General features: G+C 33.1%; 3 protein-coding genes across 6 annotated transcripts; all 3 read right to left on the bottom strand.

The window, feature by feature from the left end:
- Window positions 1-4,862: 4,862 nt before the first annotated feature.
- TGA7 (bZIP transcription factor family protein) lies at window positions 4,863-7,389 on the bottom strand. Of its 3 annotated transcripts, none has more exons than XM_079005221.1 (9): window positions 7,298-7,389; window positions 6,742-6,918; window positions 6,569-6,634; window positions 6,276-6,335; window positions 6,120-6,197; window positions 5,940-5,979; window positions 5,568-5,839; window positions 5,149-5,376; window positions 4,863-5,077 (listed from the first exon to the last, which is right to left on the bottom strand). In XM_079005221.1, exons 2-9 carry the CDS (start codon window positions 6,901-6,903, stop codon window positions 4,904-4,906), a joined length of 1,080 nt encoding a protein of 359 aa, XP_078861347.1. In that variant the 5' UTR covers window positions 6,904-6,918; window positions 7,298-7,389; the 3' UTR covers window positions 4,863-4,903. The 3 variants fall into 3 exon arrangements, with proteins under 3 accessions (XP_078861347.1, XP_078861348.1, XP_078861346.1); XM_079005222.1 differs by having other exon boundaries at window positions 7,302-7,383; XM_079005220.1 differs by lacking the exon at window positions 7,298-7,389 and adding an exon at window positions 7,020-7,260.
- A 9,561-nt stretch (window positions 7,390-16,950) lies between these two features.
- LOC145057397 (uncharacterized) lies at window positions 16,951-20,765 on the bottom strand. Of its 2 annotated transcripts, none has more exons than XM_079005223.1 (13): window positions 20,543-20,765; window positions 20,305-20,404; window positions 20,072-20,159; window positions 19,821-19,920; window positions 19,654-19,727; window positions 19,415-19,486; window positions 19,262-19,339; window positions 19,062-19,186; window positions 18,898-18,970; window positions 18,736-18,797; window positions 17,636-18,010; window positions 17,447-17,549; window positions 16,951-17,375 (listed from the first exon to the last, which is right to left on the bottom strand). In XM_079005223.1, the coding sequence occupies exons 2-13, from the start codon at window positions 20,382-20,384 to the stop codon at window positions 17,151-17,153; spliced, it is 1,455 nt and encodes a 484-aa protein (XP_078861349.1). In that variant the 5' UTR covers window positions 20,385-20,404; window positions 20,543-20,765; the 3' UTR covers window positions 16,951-17,150. The 2 variants fall into 2 exon arrangements, with proteins under 2 accessions (XP_078861349.1, XP_078861350.1); XM_079005224.1 differs by having other exon boundaries at window positions 20,531-20,765.
- A 4,714-nt stretch (window positions 20,766-25,479) lies between these two features.
- On the bottom strand, window positions 25,480-27,797 carry LOC145057398 (uncharacterized protein At4g37920). The gene is made up of 6 exons (XM_079005225.1): window positions 27,544-27,797; window positions 26,775-27,136; window positions 26,536-26,704; window positions 26,189-26,433; window positions 25,889-26,076; window positions 25,480-25,769 (listed from the first exon to the last, which is right to left on the bottom strand). Exons 1-6 carry the CDS (start codon window positions 27,671-27,673, stop codon window positions 25,610-25,612), a joined length of 1,254 nt encoding a protein of 417 aa, XP_078861351.1. The 5' UTR covers window positions 27,674-27,797; the 3' UTR covers window positions 25,480-25,609.
- Window positions 27,798-27,900: the final 103 nt, after the last annotated feature.

The raw sequence follows: 27,900 nt of genomic DNA on the forward strand, positions 1-27,900 counted from the left end.
CCTAATCGGGACCTGATAGTGTCATGGAATAGAAATTTACTCTCTATTCCTAGGTTATGAACATTCTCCTAATGAGACTACATAATATCAACTAGGTATCTTCCATAAGCCTAAGTATATCCCTAGACTAGATTATAGTGCCTAAAGCCAACTTTTTAATACCAATTTTATTCTTGGGCGACACTAACCTATCTTCCATAAGAGTATTAGGTATTATTAATCATAATGTTGCGACATGTGCTCAGGCTGTCGGGTCTTCTGTGTTGGATCCACATCGGAGATCTGGAGGCGGTGCTATCAGTGAGATTCCGGCGAGATACCTAAGCTACAGTCATAGCAAATCCGTTAGAGTTTCCCCAGGGATTGTGCACTGGGAGCAAGCTTCGACGATCAAGTTAGATCGGTTGGTAGAGATGAGATGGTTCTCCCTAGCTAGAGAAAACCATCTTAGTGTGTTTGGCCATGAAGACTCTAGGGTTTAGGTCCCAGGAAACGTCCAAGGGAAGCTCTCCCTCTATGGAGGAGATTACGTTCTATTTATATGGGATAATTAGGTCAAGAGAGAGTTAGGTCAGGCCTTGGGCCAACCCAACTCATGACCAGCTAACAAGGAGTTGTGTAAGGCCTATTGGGGTCGTTGGAAGCAGGCATTGGGCAAGATTCAGTCGTGGGCGCTAGACAAGGCTGGCAGGCGAGTGCCAAGAGAGCGCCAACCAAGGTTAGTGCGCCAAGTCTTGACGTCTGGACCATGCTAATGGACCATACGTTAACAAGTATTATTAATAATTTATCTTCTCAACAATTTTTACCTTGAATATTATTATATAAAATTATATGTTTATCCTAACATAAAATAGAACCATATCATGTCCGCAGATAGCACAGTATATACATATATTAACATATAATTCATGCAATAAGCATATAACTCATGTAATACTTCCATTAGATATTTACTACTTTAATTATACTTGTATTAAATCATGTTCATGAAATGAACTATGTAATCACTTGACAAGGTGTCTGGTGATTGGTGAATTGGGCAGAGCTTTACCGTACACCTTTTTTTTTCAAAAGACCTAGACGTACATAACGCTAAGTCTTAGTCTAATTTCATATTTCATGGAACTATTATCCTAAGGGTTTATATTCCTCAACAATCCCAAAGTCTACTTTAAGATTTAAATAAGGAATAACCAGGTAGGATCATACTGGAGGTAGGGTCCGTTTGGTATACAGAGTATACTCTTTGAAAATCACACTTTAAACACCTCACTAAATCCAGCCTAGGCATCACTTCCATAAGTAGATCAATCAGTATAACGACTTGAAATTACTGACAAACCTTAATTATAGATTCATAATAATGACTATGCCTATAATTAAAAGTTACACTTAACATGAACTAAGTGTAGCTTAACTTATAGAGGTTCTTGATGAAGACCCGAAATCTAAGCGGGCAGAATACTGACTCGGGATCTCCTACTCGAAGGATATTACTCAGATGAGTACTTAGGGGTGTCGCAGGTCTTTGCTGCAGGTCAGAAACGATAGAAAATGGCTTAAAAAGTAAGATCGCTCGAGAGAGAAAGTGTGTAGGTGCAGAGGTGAAAGCATACACGAAGCCGGATATTTATAGGCAAGAAAAACCTTGTGCGTCGTCACCACCTCTAGGTATGCGCGCCGTGTACTAGGGCCTGGGTGGCTCCATTAGGCTTCTGTCACGTGTCGTGTTGTCGTTTGCCCACCTCACCCCCTTATAGAATGTGACACATGTCACACTCTTATGGAGTCACGTGTCGTGTTATTTTGGAGCCATGTCAACAAGTTTCTCGGAGGAAGCGGCTTCCGGCCATGCCACGTGGCGCCCTCTAGTGGTGCCATGTCATCAGTGAACGTGGTGCACTTCGCGCGTACAGATTTTTTGATTTTCAAAATGTCATAACTTCTTCATACGATCTCCGTATTCAACGTTATTTATATCTCCAGAAATCTCTCAATGAGATCAACTTTCATTTAGACCCCGTCGGTTAATTTTGAACTTATTTTTAATGTTATATTTTTAACAAGCTTAGACTATTAAAGTCCATTAAAAATCCATAACTTTCTCATATGATATTCGTTCTCGACTGCCTTTATATTGACAGAACCATATAGATGAGATCTTCAACTCTCATTTAGATTGTTTTTCCTAACAATCAACCGATCTCTACTTCGGTTTCTAAGTTGTATATTGATGCACTGAAAATCAAAAAATCATAACTTCATCTTACGAAGTCAGATTTGAACATTCTCTATATGCACATTCCCGGTTTAACGACAACTACGAATTTCATTTAGATCACTTAGGCTAAAACGTAATCTATCAAAATTTCACTCGTTACCATACGTAGAGTTGTGCCGATTTAATAGTGAAACGATGAAGAAGCATAACTTCTTCATACAAAGTCGGATTTTAGCGTTCTTTATATGTACAGAACCCTTGTCACATACACTATAACTTTGGTTAAGGATATTTATTCTAAATAATCTTCTAGGAAAAAGTCATTTTTAACGCTAAGTATGTCTTAATTAACTAGTCTGAATCTACGGACATTGCACGTGCCACCTTCTAGAAGAAAGATGTGTGGAGGAACCGAAGCGAGATATGTGTCAAAAGGTGATAGGAGCCAGCAAGGGCCAAGTGCGCGGCGTGCCCCTTGGCGTTACGCAGCGTACCTCCCTCTCCCATATAAATACTCCTCCGAAATTCATGCATTCTCAGCTCAAATTCTCTATATCTGTCTTTAATCTCTTCAATTCCTTCGAGTCCAACTTTCTCCCAAATTTTAGGATATTTTAGTAAGGTTCTAAGGTCCCGTAGTGCTCGGAAAATAGAAGTGTTCGAGTCGGGATTTTGTTTGCCTATATTTACCAGTTTTCACTAAAACCTCTGTAAGTTAAGCTACACTCTCTGGATTTATGTGTAACTATAGTCATAAGTCGTTATTATGAACCTTTAAAAAAGATTTATTAGTAATTCAAAGTCAAAATATTAATTGATCTACTTACAGGAGAGGTGCCTATAATGGTCATGTTGGCTTGGTTGTTGGATTTCAGAAAAGCTATACGCCGAAATGATCCTGTCTCCCAACTGTCCGGCCTGACCGATCTTTATTTGATAGAATTATCAGTATTCATTGGGATTAGTAGTAGCTCAAGTCTACATTACAGATTCCCAAAGGAACTAATAAACTATAGTAATATAGGTAGATCCTCGTTGGAGTGATGCTCGTTAATCAAAGTGTCCGGTTAACTATTTATCCCTTAAGAAACTGTCCAGGTAAGTTCATCTCGCTATATTGTATACTCAAGTATGTATCTTATGTATATTAGGATATAGTTACCCTATAGTATGCACTTAGGAAATTAGACTAGGATAGTTAGTTGCCTGTTATGTGGATTGTTATTTTATGTGTATGTCATTATATATAGAGTTGAGGGCAGACCAGCCTCGTGCTAAAGGCCAATAGACTCGGGCGGACTAGCTTCATGTTAAAGTCCAAGATGTGGGATAGCTATTGTTGTAAGCAAAATGGACAAACCAATTATATGTTATGCAGAAGGTCAAAGGGTGGACCAACTATATGTTGAAGCTCATTGTGTGTATGCATTGTATATGTTTTGTGGTATGGAATATTTTGAGGGAATTCATTATGCCTCGGCATATAGTTGTTGAATAACTGCTTTGCAAGTTGTTCATCATACCGTGGAAAGGCTCAAACATGACTATATCAACATCAAAGCATCAATAAAGTTTTATAGACTTCCGCTAAGATACTCTTTAATATAATAATGAATTGTAATGTTTTGTAAGACTTATATTTTAAATAAATAAAAATGAAAATTTGCCTTTGAAATTCGAGACGTAACATGCTAAGGTATGAATATTAGCAAATTTCCAATGTGGATTAGATTCTCCGTGAACTCGAAACTCTTATATAACGATCTCACCACCATTGTGTACTAATTAACATCTTATATCATACTCTTGATACAAAGCGGTGTGGGTCGTCTCAAGGACTATTAGAACAAGTTTCAACAACAAACTTAAAGGTTTTCGACTAATCCACACATATTGGAAGTCACATTTTTAGAAAAGACGGTTTGTTTTATATCATGAATTTTCTCATGTCATTGTAATATTAACTTTTATTATTAATATATACCAACCACAATATAATTAGGTTTGTAAGTGAACCGAATGAATAAAAACAAAGAGCTTGTTTATGTTCGTTCGTTTAAATTAACTGAACAAACAATCGAGCATGAATAGATAAATGACAAATTAATCTTTTTGCTCATGTTCATTTGTTTGACAAGTTACCTTTACTCATTCGTTTATGTTCCTTAAGGTGTTGAACGATCTCATGAAACATATATTGAACATAAATAAGCATAAATGCACAAATGTAAATGAACATAAACATCCAAATCGAGAATGTAAAAGTTGATCGTCAAAACTTATGATATGTTGATCATACTTAGGAATTTTATGAAATCTAGAAGTAGGAAAACTTAAATCGCTCTTAGAAGCTCCAATAACACTCTCACTGTGTGTGTATACCAAACATACATAAATTTTAATGAACAAATGGGACTATTGTCTGTGTTCGTTAGTTTAGCTATACGAACACAAACTCTTATTTATGTATGTTCATTTATTAAGTAAATGACCTTCCGATGAACTTTATTTTTTGAACGGCTCCTATTTTAATCCTAAATTACACCGATGTCTGTAGACTTGAAGGTCAAACCTTTAGGGGACGAACATATTTTTCGAATCTTTAAAACCTCAACACGTTAGAGTGGAACACATACCGTTAAAATAAGTACTGTATATATATATTGCTATAAACTGCATTTACATTTTTCGACCAACAACGAAATCTAATCCATGAGGTCTAGCAGACCAAAGTGAATTTAGTACACGAAGACGTTGGAAATACTCGCCCAATGCAAGCAACCCTTTTGCTGCTTGACGATTTGTCAAGACCCGTGACATTTGTTGTAGCGTTCGATATCGAAGATGATCCGCCTGTAAATTTTAACATTTACAACATCTCAAATTTCTAAAAATCAACAAAATCTCTAGCAATTAGTATTTACCTGGTTTAAGAAGTTTTCGAGTGCTTGGAGCTCCTCCATTGCCGAAATCATCCAAGTGTTGCAATTTGCACTTTCCGTTATGTTAATAGCGACGCTTTGAGCCAACGTTTGTTCAAGTTTATCAATTCCTTGAGTTAATGCATCTTCGGCTTGTCGACATGTGTGTCTAAGTTTGGATAAATTCACGATTTGTGTATCTGTTAATGGCTCAAACCATGGCATTAGTATCTGTCAAAACCAAAAGATCATTATCAGAACATAAGATTCAGTAGTCGCAGTGTTGTGTATATGATTTACATCTCATATGATGATGTTTTCTATATAGGGTGGTGTGCGTTAGGTATATTAGGGGTTGTGGAAAAACGACATTTTGCATAAACATAAACCAAATGTGGTATGTATATGATTTAAGGACTTACATATAGAACCTCGGAGGGTCGGAATCCACCAAGCCATTCAAACAACCTCTCAATGGGAGACCTCCACGACCCATATAACAAATTAAAGGCATCGACCTTTGCAGCATCAGCTTTCATCCAGAAAAGATCTTGGTAGTGGTCTATAACACCATCTAATACAACCCGAAGCTCATCATCACTTACATCGGTTTGTAGGATAGTCATAAGTTCACTCTCCTTTTTATGTTGCTCAACAACCCATAAATCATACTTAGCCACAAATGTAGCAATCCCTACACATGAGAATCGTTTCAAAAGATTTTGCAATGTTGAGTACAAAAGTATTCATGTAGAAAAAAAATACGAAATCATATACACTCAAGATGACATTACCAGGTAGTTGACCATAGCCTGGTGGATCCACATACGTAACCTGTAATCAAGACAATAACAAGAAGTTTATACACAAAGTCTAGAGAACAAATCTAGCGACACTATATCGACAGAAGCATGCTTTAGCTAGCGACAAATTTTAGTGTCTCAAAGTTTTTGGGTAGCAGGATTCTCTTAAACCTGTTGTCGAGTCCTCTTGATTTCATGCTCTAGTTTTTCCAACTTTAGACGCCCTGATTCCAATTCTCGAACGTAGGCCTATACAAGCGAGACAAAAAGATCATGCTAATTAAATATCAAATTATAATCACTCGAGACCAAAATGTTTTTCCATACCTTTTTCTTTAAACGACTTTTTCGTGCAGCTTCACGGTTTTGTGCTAATCGTCGTTGAAACTGAAATACATTAAGTAACTTATTAAAACTCATCTCTAGCAGCACATTATTTTTAAATAGCATAAGATGTCATGTGTGTATATATATATATATATATATATATATATATATATATATATATATATATATATATATATATATATATATATATATATATATATATATATATATATATATATATATATATATATAGTTAATTAATTATTATTGCATAATCAAATGAAATAATTTACCTTATCTGAAATATTCTTATCCGACTCCCGATAAGATTCTAATGATTCTTGAGAAGTGTACTCCATCTAAAGAACACGACAAAAAGAATTAGATGAGTGTAAAATGTAAATACAGGGTAAAGATGATCATCCATACGATGAAAACTCATAAAATAATATATATGTTCTCCTACATTGTTGGTTAGTCTCGTTGCTTCGGGTTGACTGATGATGGTATGGCTCTTCTTCGTGCTCATGTGATCCTCGAAGATGTCGTTCGACATGCTAACATGGTGAAGTGGATCATATGTTCCCATTCTTGTCGAAGTGGAAAATTGGGTTGATGTTGGTGCCATATTTATATGCAAATCCTAACATAGTAAAAAAAATGCTTAAAGTTATATACAACTAGTAAGGTTAATTACTGTAGCTAGAAAGTCCCGAGTTCCTATGTTGAAACAAATCTCCATACCATATTGGTTTTAACCAAATGGATATTTGATAGTTCTTGAATGAATTGGACTCAACCTCTTATTTGCCCGTAAGAAGCATAACATAAATATAGAAATAAACAAAATATTTTTAGTTATACAATTATATGATATCAATTAACATCGGTATCAGTATCAGAATTAGAATCAGTTTCAGACTCCAAATTTATGCCTTTTACCAAACTAATAAAAGATATATCAAACAACCTTTAAACAAATTACAAAATTTTATGGTGTGCATATAGAAAGAGAGAGAGACCTACTGATGCATGAGCAAATGGAAAATCTTGAATAACAACAAAGATGGAAAATATGTAAATGTGTTGGGGGGGTTTTATAGACAAGGAACTAAATGCATTGACATGATAAATAAATATAACTAGGTTAGTGGGAAAGGGACCAAGTCGCTTTTAGATTATTTCCACCATCTCACAAAATGTATTATGATTATTCTATATTGGTATAGAAATATATTATAATATTTGGAAATATTTTTCTATAAAGTTATCTACATTGATAACTATTGGTCAAAATTAGGTCTACACATAAACACAATAAGAACAACTACTTTTTCACCGTTTTCTGCTTCATTATTAATTTATTTGATATCTAAAAGCACAAAAAACCTATATGCATGGTTAGTTCTTTTATAAAAATACATTAGAATTGGAGCAAAAAGGCTAAAGTAAATAAAAATGATATAAATGAAGTTTAATTATTGCAGGCAATAGTAAATAAGAAAATGACATTAGCTTTTTGAAAAGTTTGATTAAATTATTATGCTTTCCATTTGCTTGGTGTTTAAGAATCCAAGATATTTTTAGTAGGAGTCTCTATAACGAGTTAACTAGTTGATTTTATATATCTTTTTTGTGTAGAGAATATGCTGTGATGTTTTTTTTAAATAAGTACAAAGAAATTAACTCACATTGTATCTAAGTATGATTTTTACAATTTCAGTTTGAGAAACTTCTTTCTATAAATATAAAGAAATCATTGTTACTGAAATAGTTAAGAAAACTCTATATACAATAACTACATTAGGAAAAAAAATCGACTTTTTTAATATATTTTAAAACATCGGTGATGTTAGTAGTTTCACCAGATAAAAACTCATCAAACAATTTTAACTCCAAATAAAGTTCATTGTCATCAATATCCAATCGGTCACCATATTTAAGTGTGACTTCCAGATAGCTACAACACAACTTAAGATCTTTGTCATCACATTTCTTCAACTTTTTGGAAAAAAAAAAATCATACTCTAGCTTCGAGTTGTTCGAGTCTTATTCTAAGAGAATTCATCGCTTGATCTACAATGTATAAAAAATAGTTAACCTTAAATTTCTCATTGGCTAAAGTACGACGTCTTGATTACTTGAATTATCATCAAACTGTTTTTCTCGGTGAATGAGACGCCTTTGAGGGAACACGAGATCAATATTCATTTCAACGTTCGAAAGTTAATTAGCATCATCAATTTCCTTAATTAAATAACCTTGATTTTCTAAACTCCTCGAAGAACTCAATTAAAATATTTACTTCTTTAATAGCAACATCGACAAACATATCTTTTGATTGTAATTTTTACTGATCAAGTTCATGGTATATAATATTTTAGCGTGAGCTATTGGAATTGGAACAAAACATGGACTTTTGTCTTTGGATTATCGGATTGTCAATTACCTGACAACAAACTAAATCGTATGTAAAACTAACCCCTTGACGATATGGGTCCTGTGCGTCTTTCACCTCACACACACTTAAAGATGCTCATGATCATGTATATATATATATATATGAAGTAAGAAATTTTGTGAATATTCAATTATAAATATATTTTGCACACTTTTAGGGCAAATTGTATAAAAAAAACACTAAGTTTACAAAAAATTTTGATTTTGATATTATGTTTTTTTTCTTAATTAAATCACTAAGTTTATAATTTTGTCATAAAATTAACCAATCAACTAGTTTGTTTCGCGTTTTATGTTTCTCACTTGATGATTGGGCAAAATACTGATGTGGCTTCCACATATGGTCCTAATTAGCAAATGTGTGGGTTATATTGAATCATTACGTAGATCTGTACTCATTTTTCTTTATTTCTTATTGTTTTCTCTTAGAAATTTGGGATAATAATAGTCTTGGAAATTCTGAGAATTGTGTATACACTTTCAGATTAAAGTATTTTGGTGGTACACCCAACCTTAAATCGGATAAGACTCAGAAATGAGAGCAAGAACAGAGAATCTAGGTGTTATGAATTTCGCGTGTACTATCAAATGAAGACCAAAAATTAGTTAAGTAACATGTCCATTAGAAAACTGTCACCAGACAGTTGTATGTCTGAAAATTGTTACTAAAAACAGTTTGATGTTTGAAACCTGTCACTAAAACTGGGTTATTTATATAAGGGTCAAAACAAAGTCAAAAACCGGGTTTATTTTCAAAAATTCAAATTTCTAATGCATTTTTAATATAGCAATATAACCCAAATAAAAAAAATCTGCGCTGACTTGGCAGCTCGACCCTAGTCAGGGGCTCTGCCCATTGGACCCCGCTCCCAGGGGCGCTGCCCCCGGACCCCCATTCGTTTATGGGCTTCGCCCCTAAATAACAGTCTACTTTAAATCTTGAATGAACTTCAACAAGTGTGCACTCCGCACCATCTGTACTTGTTTAATAATCATCAAGATTGATTTTTGGTCAACAAGTCAATCCATTAGACTTAAATACACATTGATGATACAAAATCACCAACATTTTCTTCTCTCAAGGCATCACAACTTTGTGCAATGGCTTTTCAAGGTCGATCAAGTAGTTCACTATCCCATAGTGGTGTAAGCAAAGGCAAAGAATGTTGTCCACAGTAACATCACCTAAAGGAAACATTCATTTTCTTGCTTACACTATTTTGGGATGATGAACCACTTGAGCGACTTTAGAAAACCATTGCAAATTGTGATGTTTTGAGACAAGAAAAAGAAGAAATGTGGGAAAGTGAGTATCTATGTTAGTGTTCACTTTAATTAAAGTGTTTGTTAACTATAATCATATATGGAATTCATATTAGTTTTTTGTCTAGTCAGCAAGTGAGAAACATAAAACATCTAAATCAAACCGGTCGGTTGGTTAAATTTGCAATATAATTGTAAACTGAATGAATTAATTGAGAAAAAAAAAACATAATGTCAAAATCAAAATTTTATATATATTTAGTGTCTTTTATGCAATTTGTCCTATTTTATAACTTAATTTACATAAGAGATCCCATAAATAATTTTCCAGAGAAGAGTTTAAAAGGTAAAGTAACTATGAATTTCTTTAATTGTGCAAGCTATAATATCACTGCTTTCATATGTAACTAAAAAAGATTCTTAATTTGAATATGAATATAGTCTTTAGCATGCAATTAATTAACAATAAAAACATTATTCACTTATAAATAGCTTTAGAGTACAGTTTATTTAGAGGACTTGTCGTGTCCTAAAGCTTTTTCTTTTCTTTAGCAAAGATTCACCTTTTGGTGCCTGTTCAATAACCTTCGGAAAGCAACACCATTTAGGAAAGAAAAATAAAGTGTAACCACCTGTCACTCATAAAGATATTGTGAGATGAAAGCTTAATTTAACACAAGAATTTGTGACACGCTCATGTTTCATCCGAGAAATGAGCCTTATTTACTATTTATGGGTATTTTTAACAGTGTCATGATTTAACTACTAATATTTTATTTTTCTAGGATCGAACAATATGAGTTTTATACCTTTTTCCAAATAACAATTTTCACATGTTTATTAAGTTCACCAATAATCATTTTATATCATGTTTTACAGTTAATTAGTTTGTTATATTGGGTGACCAGTATGGAAATCCATGAGAAAGTGAGGGAAGTTTTGCTTCAAAGATGATTTTCTAATCATGGAAATCCACCCGAACACAACGCTCATACAATATCCGCGATTTGGTGCAAGATGTTAGAACAATAAAGTGTGAATATGCCATCAAAGAGTATTTAATGGGGAATTGAATTAGGTGTTAAGGAATAAGCTTTGATGTTGATTCATGATAAAAACCTTCCAATGTAAAAATTAAGGTAAAATATTGGTGGAAGTATATTGTTATTTTAGTGTTTGGACCTTAATTGCTTCATGATATGGAAATTGGTTAATTTCGATATTTACAATTTTTGGATATTAAATTGACTTAAAACGTTTAAGGGGTGTTGGTAATTAGGGCATTTCCAATTAAAAAGATGAATTTAATTTTATATTTTGTCTAAGTAAAAAAGTTTTGACTAACTAGCAACATAGGGTTTAAGTAAAAAAGATAACAAATCGTAGTTGTACATGGATGATTTCAAGTGTGGGGGCTAAATGCCAAAGCTTTGAGATGAATAACATTTCTAGATTAGTCATGTGGGAAGGAAAGAGTTTTTTATGCTTTTGATAGGTGAGATGAAATCAAGATTTATCTCCAAGGAAAATTTTGTGGTATTGATTATAAAAACATCAAAGTTCACATACGATTCCTTAAGTTCACATATGATTCCTTTATGGTATGAACACCACTCCTTCAAGTCTAGAATTTTATGATGAGAAATGGTGAGAAAATTGAGTTTTGATGTTAATTTGGGATTGAATTAGTAAATAATGTTTCAATTGGTATTAGAACACTGTCTTCTGCCTTGATTAACCCAAACAATCAAATCCATTCATTTTGGTTTCTAATGTGACTAGAGATGATTGGATATTAAAAGTTGAAAACAAAACTCGAGTTTTGAATGAAAAAAATAGGGTTCTAGTACGTTTGTTACGATCGTATGTGTCTTGTGCCTAGCCTGTATATGCCTTGTGTTTCGTTTTGTGGAAGACGGATAATAGTACTATCTCACAAATAATTTTACCCGAATATGCCTTGTGTTTAGTTTTGTGGAAGACAGATAATAGTACTATCTCACAAATAATTTTACCCGAAGAGTGGTAATACAACCTTACAAAAAAAAAATTAGTTCATACAACTTTCACATGATGAGAAAATATGAGAAATGTTTGTGGAATGGATGGTATGGTCTCCAAGTTGTAATGAAAGGACCCTTTATATGGGAAATGAAGTTCTAAGTGATCATATTTTTTAGAATTAGAAGGGGTGTGATAGTTTTGTTGATTCCTCAATCGAGATCGAGGTGAGTACATAGTATTTTAACAAGCATGTCTCATATTACGTCGTACTTTCAATTTATATATATTTATTTGATAAATACTATATATTTCTAGTCACATTTCATGTACTTATATGTTCATCATACAAGAATTGGAACATATGGTTGACTAGTGTGGTCTTGTCAAGGTGTATGCACAGTTGTGAAAATATGAAGAAACTTTGGTGCATTAAAATGAAATAGTCTGGTATGCATAGTTGTGCAAATTTGAGTATAACAATGTTAAGATGGATATGAGAAAGAATTATCTTTGCAAGCCAGGTAATTACTTTGGATGACGTAATGTACCTTATCGTCTTATCCCTTACTAATACGAATAAATATAGTGATGATAAGTGGACCCTTATGGGGGAAGGTGATTTAGGAGTACATCCTCTACAAGGAAGCTACGATATAAGGATTCATGTCCCTTCTAAGTTGTATGAGGCATACATCATAAATATTATAAGGTGTATTATACATGTGTAGTATAAGTGTAAGTGTATGGCTATGATTATGATAGGCATACGTGTACCTTAGGGGTGTATAATCTTGTGATTTCAAGTTTCAACTCATATGAAGTTTATATGGGTTTGTTAGCGTTAGTATAATAGAATGCTTCATTATTTATAATGAGGTTAAACCTCATATAAATAGGGATACATAAAATACTTAATGTAAACCATAAAGGACTTGGGCCTAAACCTTAATCACTAACATATTCACGCAGTTTGATCAGGGGAGACGATTAAACTGGAAAAACAAAAACATAAATGAAGACAATGGCAGCGACGGTGGCAAAGCTCTAACGATGGCAGCTAATAACAAATGCTCGTTAGAGAAGAAGTGGCAGCCAACGGCAATTTCTTTATATAAGAAGATAGGAGCGACGTTGGCGATGATCATCGAGTCGGCAGCAAAGGAGTCCAGAGAAAAGAAGCGAGAAAGAAAAAGGGCTCGAGCTGCGACGGACGGAGCCTATTCTGACTCACTCAGAAAATAGATATGAAGAAGAGGAAAATTGAGGAGAAGGCAGAAAGCTTAAAGTCAGGAACAATCCGACGAGGAGATATAAGCAAACAAGACAATAGAAGAAGCCGAGGTAAGAGCCCTAGTTTGGTGTTAATTAACGGTTGTTTTATTATTTATGAGGAGAAAAAAACAAACGAAGGGAATATGAAGCATAATGAAGGCACCTCCGATGACTATGAGAGAATGTCGTCGGAGGTGGAGGGCAGCAGTAGCGGGTTGTGGTCAGCGGTATGATTTTAACCTAGATCTCTTATACCATGTTATATAATAGAATGCTTCATTCATAAATAGTGAGGTTAAACATCATATAAATAGGGATACATAAAATACCTAATATAAACCCTAAAGGGCTTGGGCCTAAATCTTAATCACTAATAGTTAGAATGTTATAGTATGAATAGGTACCATTATGCGCCAGCTAGTATGTGACATTGTACAAGCATACATATAAAATGCATGTACATACTGTTTTAAAATGATGAGTTTAGTTTGAGGGGGAAATGACTTATAAGCCCAATGAAGTATCCAAATCGTTCAAAAAAAACTCCAATTATGTTTTGTTTGTTCAAGAACACCCAACGAGCTTAACATTTTGTGTAAAAAAAAGCTCAACTAACTTACACTTTTGTTCAATTCACATTAGGGTCAACCGGATAATGAAAGTCAACGAATGACATGGCTTAGGACGTGGAACTAATTATCAGTAAAATGACTTGTAAGACCAATGAAGTTTTGAAAACATTCAAAAAACCCCAATCATGTTTTGTCTGTTCAAAAAAATCCAACAAACTTAACCTTTTGTCTAAAAAACCCAAAGACCTTACACTTTTGTTTGGTTCTCATTAGAGGTAACCAGATTCATTAGGTGTACATCTAGTTAGCAAATGACATGGCATTATATTTAATGACATGGCATTATATTTAATGACATGGAATAAACATATTATAATTATCCTTTATATATTGATTTAGGGCTTGGATAAAATAAAAACGAACGGTGTCTGTGTTCGATCTCTCGTAATGGCTACTTCTTCTTCTTCCCCTCAATCGTTGATGTCCTACTCAAGATCTAGAAATAAGATATTTGATGATGCAAACCCTTGTGGATGTGGACGCCCTTCTCGGATTTGGACATCTAGAATGGAGGATCATCCAAAGAAAAATCAGGGCTTGTTCGGACAGATGGGTAAGTGTAATTCAAAAACAAGAACTTATAAGGACATGATAAAGCTTTCAATTACCCTTACCCATTTATTTGAACAAGCCCTGATCTGGATGATCCTCCGTTTTAGATGTCTGAACCCGAGAAAGGGGTCCACATCCACAAGGGTTTGCATCATCAAATATCTTATTCGTAGATCATGAGTTGGACATCAACGATTGAGAGGAAGAAGAAGAAGAAGTAGTCATTACAAGAGATCGAACACAATTCTAATTTGTTTATTTCATGTCATTAAATATAATGTCATGTCATTTACTAGCTATTTGTATACCTAATGAATCTAGTTGCCTCTAATGAGAACTGAATAAAAGCATAAGTTTGTTGGATTTTTTTAGACAAAATGTTAAGTTTATTGGGATTTTTTAAACATACAAAACATGATTGGAGTTTTTTGAACGGTTTCGAAATTTCATTGGTCTTACAAGTCATTTTCCTGATATTTAATCCAACGTTGTAAGCCATGTCATCGTTGACTTTCATTAGTCGGTTGACCCTAATGAAAATTGAACAAAAGTGTAAGTTAGTTGGGCTTTTTTAGACAAAATGTTAAGTTTGTTGGGTGTTCTTAAACAGACAAAAGATAATTAGGGTATTTTGAATGGTTTGGAAACTTTTTTGGGCTTATAAGTCATTTCTCCTTAGTCCGATCTATAAGGTATGGATTTCATGATAAATTACATAGCCACGACATAATAGGTAAGATCTATATAGATATTTTTCATCCCAGACAAGATAATTTATAGGAATAGTTATGTCAAGTACATACTTTAGAAATGCACTAATGTTAGATCTTCGTGACCTTAAATGGAGTGCATTCATGTTATATGGAACGGTTAGTGTGATTGCGTTAATAATTCCTCTTTATATGATAGAAGTTCATTGCAAGAAATGAGAAAGGTATATGTCCATGACATGTAAATAACCCTATATGATTTAATGTCTAAGGAGGAGAGTTAGTTGAACTATCCCATAATGAGTTGGGAATCCCAATGTGTTGAGGAGTTATGCTTTAATGAAACATCAAATGAATGGAATTTAATGTCTAAAGATGAGAGTAGACATGGGTGTAATAGCATTTCTCAAAGCATGTAAGTTCCTAGCTAAGGGATATCATTCGTGTTTGGCATATGTGATTAGTGTCACATAAGAGGAAAGAAAGAAAGAAGAAAGATGTTTCGATGTGAAAGATATGACTGTGAGAAATGTTATTTCGTTCGATCTACAAACATTTTGAGTTTTTGGTGATGTTGTTTGGTTTGAAAAATGCAACGTCCGCATTATTAGACCTTGTGAATTGGGTTTACAAACCATTTCTTGACAACTTGGTTATTGTGTTTATTGATGATATACTTGTCTACACCACGATCAAGAAGAAAGACAAGAATATTTAAGAGAAGTAGCAGCACTCAAAAGAGAAATAACATAGGGTATCAATCTTTGAGAGACTGACTTGTAAGTACCCTAAAGAGGACAAAGAGATATCTAAGTGATGATGTTCTTCGGGATTGCAATAGGTTCGATACTTTTATTGAACCCTTAATCAACATCAAGGCGATACATAGTAATTTGACGTACATGTTCGTATTTATACATTACAATCATGTTGAGAAAAAAATTAATTTTAATAAGAAAGGTCGCATCTTTTTTAGGTTTTATCTCTTTAAAGGATTTGAACTTATTTCAGTTTATAACTTTTACTTGTACGGTATTTCTCGGATTTCAACTCATTTTATCATTTATCTTTTATTTGTAATGATACCAAACACATGCTTTTGAAGGATGAATAAAGTTTGAAAGATGAAGGAGTTTTGTTTTAAAATATATAAATGCTTTGCTTTATATGTACTATTATTTATCATTTCTAACAAGGCTTAACATGTATTGGATGAAGAAGAACCTTAAGGGATGAGGAAGTTTATAAGTAGAGCATAGACTTTATCGTATTGTCTTCGTTTGACTGGATATTCCCTCGTATATTTTTTTAAACAATGTTTAGATTGTTTTAAAACTTTTGATAAAGTTTTATTAGGACTCGTGCTATTTTATAAAGTTTTTAGTAACTTTAATGGTCTTCGATTGTGATCATTACGAGCATTTTAGGTCGTCGAGTTTGCTCATTTTATCTATAAAGGTCCTTTCTTGAATCATCCAAGAAAATAGACATGTGTGATGCTTATATCATATTATGTCATGTTCATTGTTCAAGTTAACTATCAAAATAGCTATTTTACTTCGTAGAGAAGGAATGTGCAATCTTTTACTTTGCAAGTGCAACCCGTTGCATAAAGGCACCACAAACTAGTTCCCTGTCATACATACATTATAAAAAAAAAAATGTGCTAAAAGTTTTTTCTTTTTCTTCAAAGATATTTTACTATTAAAATCTGATTAAAAAAAACGCTCCAATTCTCTCTCACCTTTAGTGTGTGTGTATGCATGACAAAGTTTCACACAGTTGTAAACATATTCCATTGTTTTCCTATATATATTATAATATACGATAAGATTGTTGGTAAATTAGACTACTCATTTCCTATTTACATGCATAAATTTTACATTCACAAATTTTTATCTTTCCAACTACTTTACTTAGTTGACCTTGACCCCAATGAGTAAATGACCATTATACCCTTTTTCAAAAAAGAAATATCAACTTTACTTCTTTGTTGCATCAATAAACATGGCTCGAGTCCAATGTTCAACATCTTCAGTGTGGGATGGAGGAGGCGGCAAAGTAGGATGCTCCACCAGATCCCACCCTTCCGTAAGTGTTTCCTTTTTCCCTCCATTATGGTTGTGGTTGTGGGCCCCAGTAATCATATCATTAGCATAAAGATAACTAGAAGGAGAGCTCGAAAGACCTTTATCATGTGTACTTCTCTACATATCAAAATAAGAATTAACTATTTATTAAAACTTACATTTCTAGATTTTTAAAAAAATAAAAATACCATTGAAGATGAAGTATGTGTGCTTTCAAGTAAAGTACTTGACGAGATAGCTGAATTCACATTCCATACTGAATAGTTTAACTGCTGAACTTGTTTAGATGATCTAACAAAAAATATTATTAAGTTGAAGAAATACGAAGGACTAAAAACGTAAGTTGAAGAAAAAACAAAGGACTAAAAGCGTAGTACCTTGAACAAGCCATTTTCAAAGAAACAGCAGTTCGAACTTCTTTAGAGGAAGAAAGCATGGATAACAATTTAGCAAAAGCTTCAAAAGTAGAAGCATCAGGAGGAACTTCAAGGCACAATGAGTTGTAACAATAAGCAGTTACACAGGCGACACTTTTTTTCAAAAGTGAAATTCCTTTTTGTAAATCCATGTGTGTTTCAAGGGAATGAGGAGATGCTGAGGTGTAACTGAAGCTACTAGAAGATTCCAAACGAGCCTTTTTTTCTGATTCCATTGAAGCAACACCAAAATTACTTGAACTTTTGTCTGACCATGATGTTTCTACACCCGTTGTGCAAAAGTTTTGTCTGGGTATGAAAAGTGGATACTCATTGCTGCATAACAAAATAGCAATCTACTTTCATTCATTTGTTTATTGGATTAATTTATTATTATAGCAAATTATTTAAATTGTTTTTCAAGTTGCCAACAAATCAAATTTATTGTGTAAGAAGGTAAGGAACTTAGGGTTATATGTGTTTTGAGTTCTGAGTTTTGACCTACTAATTGAAAGTTTACTGGGTCATTTACGTATTTACACTTTTGGCCCAAGTTTTTGACTTTGTTACAAATTTGGTCAGAACTTTGTTTTACAGATCTGCCACAAACTTCTTTTCTTATATTTAGTTTTTTACAAGATTTTTTGAAAAAATTAAGACTTTGCACAAACTTCTTTTACACACTTTTTTACAAATTGTTACACTAAAAAAATTACAACTTTTTTATATTTTTAAAAATTTAAAAATTATACAACCTTTTTAAACATTATTAACTCTTTTTTCACTTATGTTGTAAAAAAAGTTTCAAAAATCGTGTAAACAAAGTTAAAAAGGTTGTCATAAAAAAAATTAATTTGAAAAAAAAAAATTAGGACCATTTTGTAAAAGAAAAAGGTTCGGACGAAATTTGTAAGAAAATTTAAAAACATGGGCCAAAAGTGTAAATATGTAAATGAAAACTGAAAGTACAATGGTGTAATTGGCAGAAACAAAAATAGGATTTTGTAATACAAAAGCAGGTTGCTATTTCTTGCATTTAGATGAAAATTGAAGTAATATACCTTCTAGAGGAAGGGCGTGCATCCCAATAAGAATCACGTTGCCATATACGGGAGCATGAACCCTGCATCAAAATTTTGATACCGGAATGTAATCACTCATTCCATTCCTTTGTCCAATTCCATTCCATACTATAAACAAAAGGTGATGAGAAAAGAAATTACCGCAAAACCTGAGTTATGAAGTGCAGGAGCACCAACATTGTGAACAATCAGATTAAGAAGCTGCACCATATATCTGTTGTATTTATTAAAAATAATAAAGTTAAAAACAAAAAAAATTAAAAAAGATAATTCATTATATATCATAATTTAATAAAATTCCTAACCCTAAAGAAGCAGCAAGCTCGTCTGAAGGAACAGAATGTGGATCAAGTCCCCTTGGTAATTTTGCATTGCAAATTTGATCATATTGTCCACTCAATCCATCTTTTCTCTCTCCATCTATATTCACCTGCAACCATTGAATATTTACAAATTTGCCCTCCATCATTTATCTAGACAGCACTAATAAGTGAGAAATATGTACCTTGCGTTGTGGAAACAATTTGCAGATTTGTTTGATGACTACAGATTGTTTATGGAGGCGTTCTGATGTAATTGCCATCTGTATGTAATATATAGAAAAAAAAAATTAATAATTTTGAAAGAAATTGAAGGAAGTAAATTTAATAATTCTTACATGACCAAGGCTTTGAGTGCATATAAGATTAGGATAATATTTTTCCAGTTGCTCTTTTCTGTTCTTTTCCAACTGTAAATGGAAAGATAGATGATTAAATTTAAATTCCCCTTCAGTGTCTTCAATAGAAGTGCTAAAACTTATGCAACAAATTGCATAAAATGAGAAAAGGTGAAACATTTTGAATAAATGTGCATTTAAACTAAAAAGAATATAAAAAAGCTAAGAGATTTTTATACCACATCCATGGCTGATTCAAGCAATTCATATCTGACTTTTAAGTCAGAAGTCGTTTTTTCAACTTTGGCTTTATCTGTAAAGCACAAATTAAGTATAAAATGATCAATGATTTAATACTTAACAATCACTTGCAGATATTAACTACAGGCATATTATAAAATCTAACCTTTTGAAAGTTGTTCTTTACGAAAATGGAGCTTCTCTCTCAATGTGGCAAGTTTCTCATGTTGAAGGATTCTCCAGCTAATTTGATCATCTGCCTTACTCTGAAAAAACAGAGTTGGAAAATTAACTCATTTTTTAGCAGCAGCAAATAAAGGAAAAACAGTATGTAAAAGAGTATGAAGAAATCAAACAAGTAGAGAGAAACATAAAAAGCAAATTATTCAGAAAAACAGGTTCTGGGGTTGATTAAACCTTTGCAACAAGAACTTCACTCAATTTTGAGTATAAAGAATCTCGACGACTCTTTAATGATGTCAAATTTGTGCCATATGAATTCAACCTGTATAAAGGAGATAACAATTCAAGTTTCAAAATTCAAATGTAAATCAACTTTGGGAACAAATGGAGTACAAATTGATGCCTGTTTGAGCTGAATTGCTAAATTAAAACACTACAAAATACTAAAAAAAAATCGTAAACTTTACCTGTAATTGACACAGACCGTACAAATAGAAGCAAGATTCGAGTTCTCGCAGAAAGCGCAAGTAGAGGATTTCCTAGTCATCGTCCTTGAATTCTGAAACCCTAAAAAAAAATTAACGCAATGACCAATATCAAGCTAACGGATTACAACAATTACTATACATAATTATTTGACTAATATAAACAACGAATGCAGATATTCTAATTGAAATTGTTGAGAAGAGCTACCAGATACGTTACCCCAAAAATCGAACAAGAACACCGCCCCCCTTTAACTTTCTACAGAGTTGATCATGTAGGGTTTTGCTATCGGAAACGAAATTGCTGAATACATGCGATTTATACGCTGTAGAATTACAAGTAAACGAGTCTTGATCTTGGAATTTCGAACATTTTCAATTTTTATAGTGGCCGATAATCGGATTTGGGTGTTACTTTACGTGAAAGATGTATTTGAATTGATATATACGAGTCATATACATGAGACCCCTCGAGTAAGTTACACTATTTTTTTTTCTTTTTTTGTCAAATGACTAAGGTTAAAAAATATTAAAATGTATAAGTATATAGGATACGAAATAAGGTTACCTAACGCTTTCTTCCCGAGTTCTATTTAAAGAGATAAATGTGACTTATTTCCTAACGCTTTGTTCCCGAGTTCTACTTAAGGAGGTAAATGGGAAGATATGAAGGGAAAGTGAAGGGTATCGAAGAAAAATCGTATTCCCGAGTTTCATTAATAGAAGGAAAGTGAAGGGAAGGGGAAGGATTTTGGAGTTATATTTTCCTTCCGAATTTTCCTCCCAAATTTGGCGGATTTGGAAAGAAAGTGAGGGGAAGGAAAATTTAAGTTTTATTTTTTTTTTCCTCCTAACTCGGGAACACAAAAAATTAAAATTTTTCTTTCATTTCTTTTCATTTCGTTCGAACTCGGGAACACGATATAACGAATATTTTCCTTCCCCTCCCTTTCTTTCGGTCAAACTTTTCTTTCCCTTTCCTTTAATGAATTTACAAAAAAACTGGGGAACAAGGCGTAAGTTACTGAAAATCGAAAGATATTTATCAAAATGACCACATTTTGTAAAGATATATCATAAATAACCATTTATTAAAAAACTGACCATGAAAATTTTCGAACTCCGTTATGATTTGTGATGTCTGTTTTTTTGACTTTTTCTAACAAAAAGTAAGTTCGAATATTGTTCTTCTGAATTTTCGAATTAAATTGTGTTTTTCAGGCATGGTTTTTGGTAAAAGGGGTTTGAAATTTTGAACTTTAATTAAATTTTTGGTTTATTTAATGGTGTCATTTTTTGGATAAAAATGTACAACTTGTTTCAACTTTCAATTTTCCAGGATGTCGTGGAAGGCAATATATCAGATGGAATGTCATATAATTGTTTTCCAAGCTATACATGTAACACCTAGTTTCGGAATGTTTCTAACTTCGAGATAGCGGGTCGTAAATGGATTACATAAAAAATTTAGGCTTCCAGGGAATAGAGTTTAGACCCTATCATATGTTGATAATGTTGGTTAAGTGATTAAAACCCTTAAACTGTGCTTTGAAGCAAAATGGTAAAATTGGAAAAGTAATATTTCGGGCTTCTTGCATGGATTATGATTTTAGTTCGACATGTATTAAGTCAAAAGTAATTAGATAAGGTTGTGGGGTTTGTCAATAATTTCGCGTACATATAAAGATCGTCGAAAACGGAGTTGAAACAAAGAAGTTATGACTGTTTGAAGATGGAGTGGAATTAGGCGAAAACCTGTCACCACGAGGTGGGGAGCAAATCCCCACGACGTAGTGAGTCACCACGAGGTGGTAAGCAGGTCGCCACGAGGTAGCCGCTAGGGAGCCCAAACCCATGAATTTTTTTAGGGTTTTCTACATATTTAAAGGTAAGGATTCATGTTTCAGAGTATTTTCTTAGCCTCCATCACATCTAGAACTTCTTGGAAGCAACCCTATCCTCCTTCTTCATGATTTGAGTTCCTCGTCTCTCATCTCACCTTTCTTGGATGCTTTTGGTGGTGTTTTGATGAAGCTTGAAGATCAAGAAGGTTCTTTTGATTGAAAGGAATGTTGTTTCAAGTTTGGATCCATCAAAGTCACTCCATTTCTGCACTATTGTGAGTATAAACTTCATATCTTGCTCTTTAGTTCTTTAGATCTCTTCATTTGTGGTTTTTGGCACTTTTGGTCCATTTTATGGGTAATCTTGGAGTTAATTGGACTCCAACATATTTTGATCGGTTTGGAATGCTTCTTGGACCTCATGGACTAGGAAAGTTATGATCTTTTGTCTTCCCTTTTAGCCATGCAAGTTAACTTGGTCCTTTAGGTCATTTTGGTGTATTAAATTTTAGATCTTGATATTTTTGAGACATTATTATGGATAAAGTTGGAAACTTTATCCATCTAAACATCATGTTGATTCAGATTTGAAGGTTGGAGACTTGGACTTAACGAATTATGTTAAGAAAGATGCATTCTTGGTCCCTTTAAGAATTAAAGACTAGATCTTGGTTGTGTGGACCATCCTAATAGATAAAATTGGAAACGTTATCCATTATGAAGCTATTAGGAACCAAATCTAATGATATGAGTTTTGGTCTTTAGGGATTAAGCTCTTAATGAAGAAAAATCTTTCTTACTGAAACCACGATGTGGCCAAGGAAGTCCTACGACGTGGTGGCATGCTTCAACGCGTCTGTTTTGTCTAGACGTGACCACGAGGTGGAAAAGGAATTGCCACGATGTGGGGGTCATCTAAGTTGACATTACCCATTGACTTTTTTACCAGGTTGACTTTTGATCAAACTTGGGTAGAATTAAGTATTAGACTAAGGATTGGTCTCAGTTTGGCCTTAGGAAGCTTGAGTTGGCTATTTTTTTGTTGAGATAGTTGTTGAGCTTCTGTTGAGTAGTTTAGGTGAGTCTTTTCACTATACTATCTAGGATGCTAGTTGTCTTTATGATACTTGCATGGAAGACCAGGATCTAGCCCCCGACATATGTATGAAAGACCATGGGTGTAGCCCATGGAAATTGTATGAAAGACCATGGAGTAGCCCATGGCAACTTCATGAAAGATAAATGGGTAGCCCATGGAAGAAAGTGACTGTAAGACTATGATTTGGCCCATAGCTTTCATTTGGGGTTGAAATATACCCGATATGTTATGTGTGGTATGTGGTATTTTGGAGAACTCGCTAAGCTTTATGCTTAAGGTTTATGTTTAAAATGTTTTCAGGTCTTCTTGTTCCAAATGGAAGGGTTTGACTTGATCGCACTACATCCCCTGGAGATTTATTCCGCATTTTGATTGTTTATGATTTTACTTTGATGATTTGAGAATACTTTTACTCTTATTGTCTTTTGGAACAAACGAATGAATGACTTTGATTTATCTAAAATGAAATCTTTACTCGGTATTTTTGGGATGTTACAACACATATCATTTTAGTGTACAATATACATTTAGGAAAAAAAATTATCTCAACTAAGTTATCATCAAAACAAGAGTTGTCATCAGGTGGAGAATTTGGAGGCGAGGGAGTTGCAAGCCAATGAAGTGCAACATATGATAGGAAAATTGTCTCATGAACAGGTGAAACTCAATCTTAATGATAGGGTAGTCTAAAATAGAGTCTTGTGGGTCAATTTATACATGTGATTTGGCTAGGAGTTGGAAGAAGACATAAAGGTCAAAAAAAAACTTGTTAAGTGTCTTGAAACTTGTCAAGGTGATAGCAAAATTACCAAAGATTTTGGAATTTGTACTTCTTGGTTTGATGACATATCGTGAAATTGTGTTGGAGACTATTTTTCACACGAGGTGTTATCTTTCAAAAAGTAAATATTTATTCTAAGTTTTTGAAGAAATTGTTATTAAACAAACACACGTCCTTATAAGGAAACCATTTCAACATATACACAATCCTTTTGAGATTGTAATATGAATTCATTGATTTCAATCATTTATTATGTTTTTTGTGAAGTATTTATAATATTTCTACAATCATTACGTATAAATTAAAGAATTTTGTATCAACTAACACATATACTTCTTAATTTAATAAGATCAGAATTTTATTTAATAATAAAGTTCCATACAAAATACATATTTCCTATAAATCTACGTTGTCTAAAAAATTAGGAATTGATATCTTCCTTTCTCCTCGATGACAACTCACATGAAATATTAGTCGTCACCTAAGTAATCCTCAAACCAACAAATACATGAAACATTCTTAGTTTTTCAGAATAGTTCAGGGACACCTCACAAGCTTTTCATTTAATCAATGAATAAAAAAACCCTTCACTAGATGTTCGACCAGCACCAGCATCATTAGGGTTGAACACAGGATGGCGACAAACAATATGTCTCTAACTTCAAACCTCGTGGTTGGTGGAAATAAAGGTCAATAAGATTAAAGTAGTAAACATAGATAACTCAACTATTGTCTTCATTCTTCTTAATTTGATGATCGTTGAAATATGAAAAAATTGGAATTTTTGATAACTAAAATATTAATGACATGTCAAATGTTCATGAGTCTTGAACTTGTTCTTGATTTTCAAACTTGTTCTTTAGTTTCGGACATATTTTTCAAACTTCTTCAAAGTTGTCCTAAAAAGGCAAAGGCACAATACATCTTATTTTCGAACAAGTTCTTCCCTTTTATTTTGAGAATATGTTCTCTTTTTGTTTGCGTAAATGTTCTTTCCTATTAATTTCGAACGAGTTTTCACTCTTTTTTTTTTAACATATTCCTCCTTGGTTATAATTTTCAAACATGAAAAACTTTCAAAAACATATTAAAATAGGAGAAATGCTTACTTCCATGTGCAAATAGTTCAAATAAAAAGTCTCCAAATGCTTTTACAATTTTCAAACATGTTCTTAATGTGGGAAGACATTTACAAAGAACAACAAAAGGAAGTTTCAAATAACATTCATGTTTTTTTTAGAAAGGATGGCTATTTTGTGATATTCAAATATAGAAAGTGGTCATTTTGTCAAATATTTCAAATAAGTAGAGCATTATTCTATCTCTAAACCATTGGACAAAAACAAACAAATTTTCTAATAATGATCTTGTTAAAAAATGAGACTCTGACAAGAATTTTTGTCCTATTGACATCAATCTCAGACTCAGTAAAATACTATTGTAGAATATGCATTTTCCGAATCATATAAACACTAGAAACAAGTGTAACACCATAACCATGTTCACAATACTTTCAAAAAAATATTATGTTTTTTTTTTCAAAAATAGTGTCTTCTATCGGGTTTACATGAATTTATCTCGTATCAACTTTTCAATTTCTTCCATTTTTTGAATGATTTTAGGGTTCATAAGATCCCGAGCTTCCTTTACAAGTGTCCCTTCTCTGCTAAAATGGTAAGCATTCACCACAGCCTTAATCCAAGTATGTAGTTTTTCAGGTGTCCTACAAAAACCATATAACAACAAAATTTTAAACATATTAAAATCAGCATCCAACTATTTTTCCCTTTGTTTAAATTGTGTGATAAACTCATAAATGTGATGAAAGACTAGGTTACATACGTATATAAGTTATCGAAATCCTGTCCTTCAAGCTCATCACCAGGGGTAAAAGCGTCATTTAGCGCACATAACAACCTTTCTGGATCTTCAATAGTAAGAAGATATTTAACAATTCGGACCTCTTTTGGCATAAGTCTTTGAAGATTACCTCTTGCTGTCATGTACAAATGATACAATATGTCTTTTACCTGTCATAAATCATATGTTTCAAAAATGGTTTATTCAATTCCATTCCAGTACGAATTACTGATTCAAATTCCATTCCTTCTCCAATTCCATCGTTTCAAATTCATCACTTACCTCATCTTTCATCATGTTTGTCTCCTTTGCAGCTGACCAAGCTTTTGTAATCATCAAAACCAAAGCTGAATCCAATTGATTTTTTTCAGCTAAATTATCAATCTTCCTACAAGCAGCATCAACAGAAGGAGAATTTATAATATCTTGAAATTTTAATTCTGCAGCATTAATTGCTTCAATGCTTTCTGTTGCAGTATCATAAGCTTCTACAGCAGCCAAACATGTGTTTCCAACTTTTGCAATCACTAATCATAACAAAAATAAATAAATATATATATTTTTAATGTATTAGGTTATTAGCAACAACACAAATAAGCAAAAAAATAAATGGGGATCGAGTCACTCACGATTTTGTTCTTCCTCATTATCATGATAAGATTCTGCAACTGCATGAAGATGCATAAAGAATTCTTTTGTGAAATCTTTTCGTCTCTTAGCAACAATATCACCAATTTCAGAAGGCGAATTTTTAACAACTTGTAGAAGTTCATTATGTCTTTGCACATCTTCATCAACCTGTATATAGTTTAAAACAAGTGTTACACAGTTGGTAAAATGTCATATATACCCTTCAAATATGAAATACCTCTTTCAACTTTCTTCCAAGTCGAAATAGCTTGTGCTTCATCCCAGGGTCATCTTCTTTATCTGCTCGATCTTGACATCTTTCAAAGAAATGAGGGCGAATGGTTTCCCATTCCTTGCTAAAAGCTAACAGCCTTCTCCAATCAACAGGGTTAGGTTTGTCAACCATGAAAACTTCAATCAATTTGTCACAAATTCGAATCATTTTAGGGTCACCAGAATCATCGACATTCTCTTCACCAATTTCAGATGTAGATTTCAAGGTAGAATCGTTTGGTACAGCAGTTGTATGATTTGCATCACCAACAACAGCTTCAACTGTAAAATTATATGGTTGCAACCTTTGCGAAGTCAACTTAAGACCTGTAAAATTAGGGTTTAGGGTTTTTCTCAATAAATATCAGAATCATAATCCCAAACATCCAAACACCTATAAATTTCTTGTTGCTGTTGTCGTCGCACTGTAATTCTATGAGCGAAATATGCATCCTACTTGGTCGAAGTACTAATTACTTCTGGTTTTCAACATTATTTTCATGAATTGAAAAGTTTTCGCACAAAAATGTCAATAACTTCGTTGAAATCGTAAAGTTACTAGAAATCGAGAAAGTTCTGATGATAAAAGCTAGTGATGAGATTAATATGAACAAATTCAATTTCTGATATTTTATTTTTAAGATTTCAATTTCCGAATTCGTCAAGAGAACTGAGTAGCTAAACAAAATACATGTTTCGGAAATATGAAACAATGAAAGGCGGTTGAAACTTACTAAGCGGAAAAGATGATTTTCTATTTGAAATTCTGATGAAAGAGGAAGAACATTCTTTGGAGGTAGAAGTGGATTGTTTGCAGGTGAAGGAGCAGTATGAACTGAGAGACGGGGATGATAGTAATTCCATTAATGAGTTCCGATTAGGGTTTCAAGAGAGAAAGCAGAGACGATAGTGAGGAATGGAGACGAAGAGAAACAGAGTCGTGAGGTTTTGAGTGAAAATGAGATTTGGATTGCCTTTCAAAACTTTTTTTTGTCATCTTTTTTTTTTCTTTTACAACTCTTTTGGTGTGTTTTTTAAATTTAGGGTTAATTTAAATAATAATAATAATAATAATAAAAGCGACAAACAAT

Source organism: Lactuca serriola, chromosome 6, assembly GCF_051521515.1.
Source record: "Lactuca serriola cultivar US96UC23 chromosome 6, Lser_US96UC23_V15, whole genome shotgun sequence".
Taxonomy (NCBI): domain Eukaryota; kingdom Viridiplantae; phylum Streptophyta; class Magnoliopsida; order Asterales; family Asteraceae; genus Lactuca; species Lactuca serriola.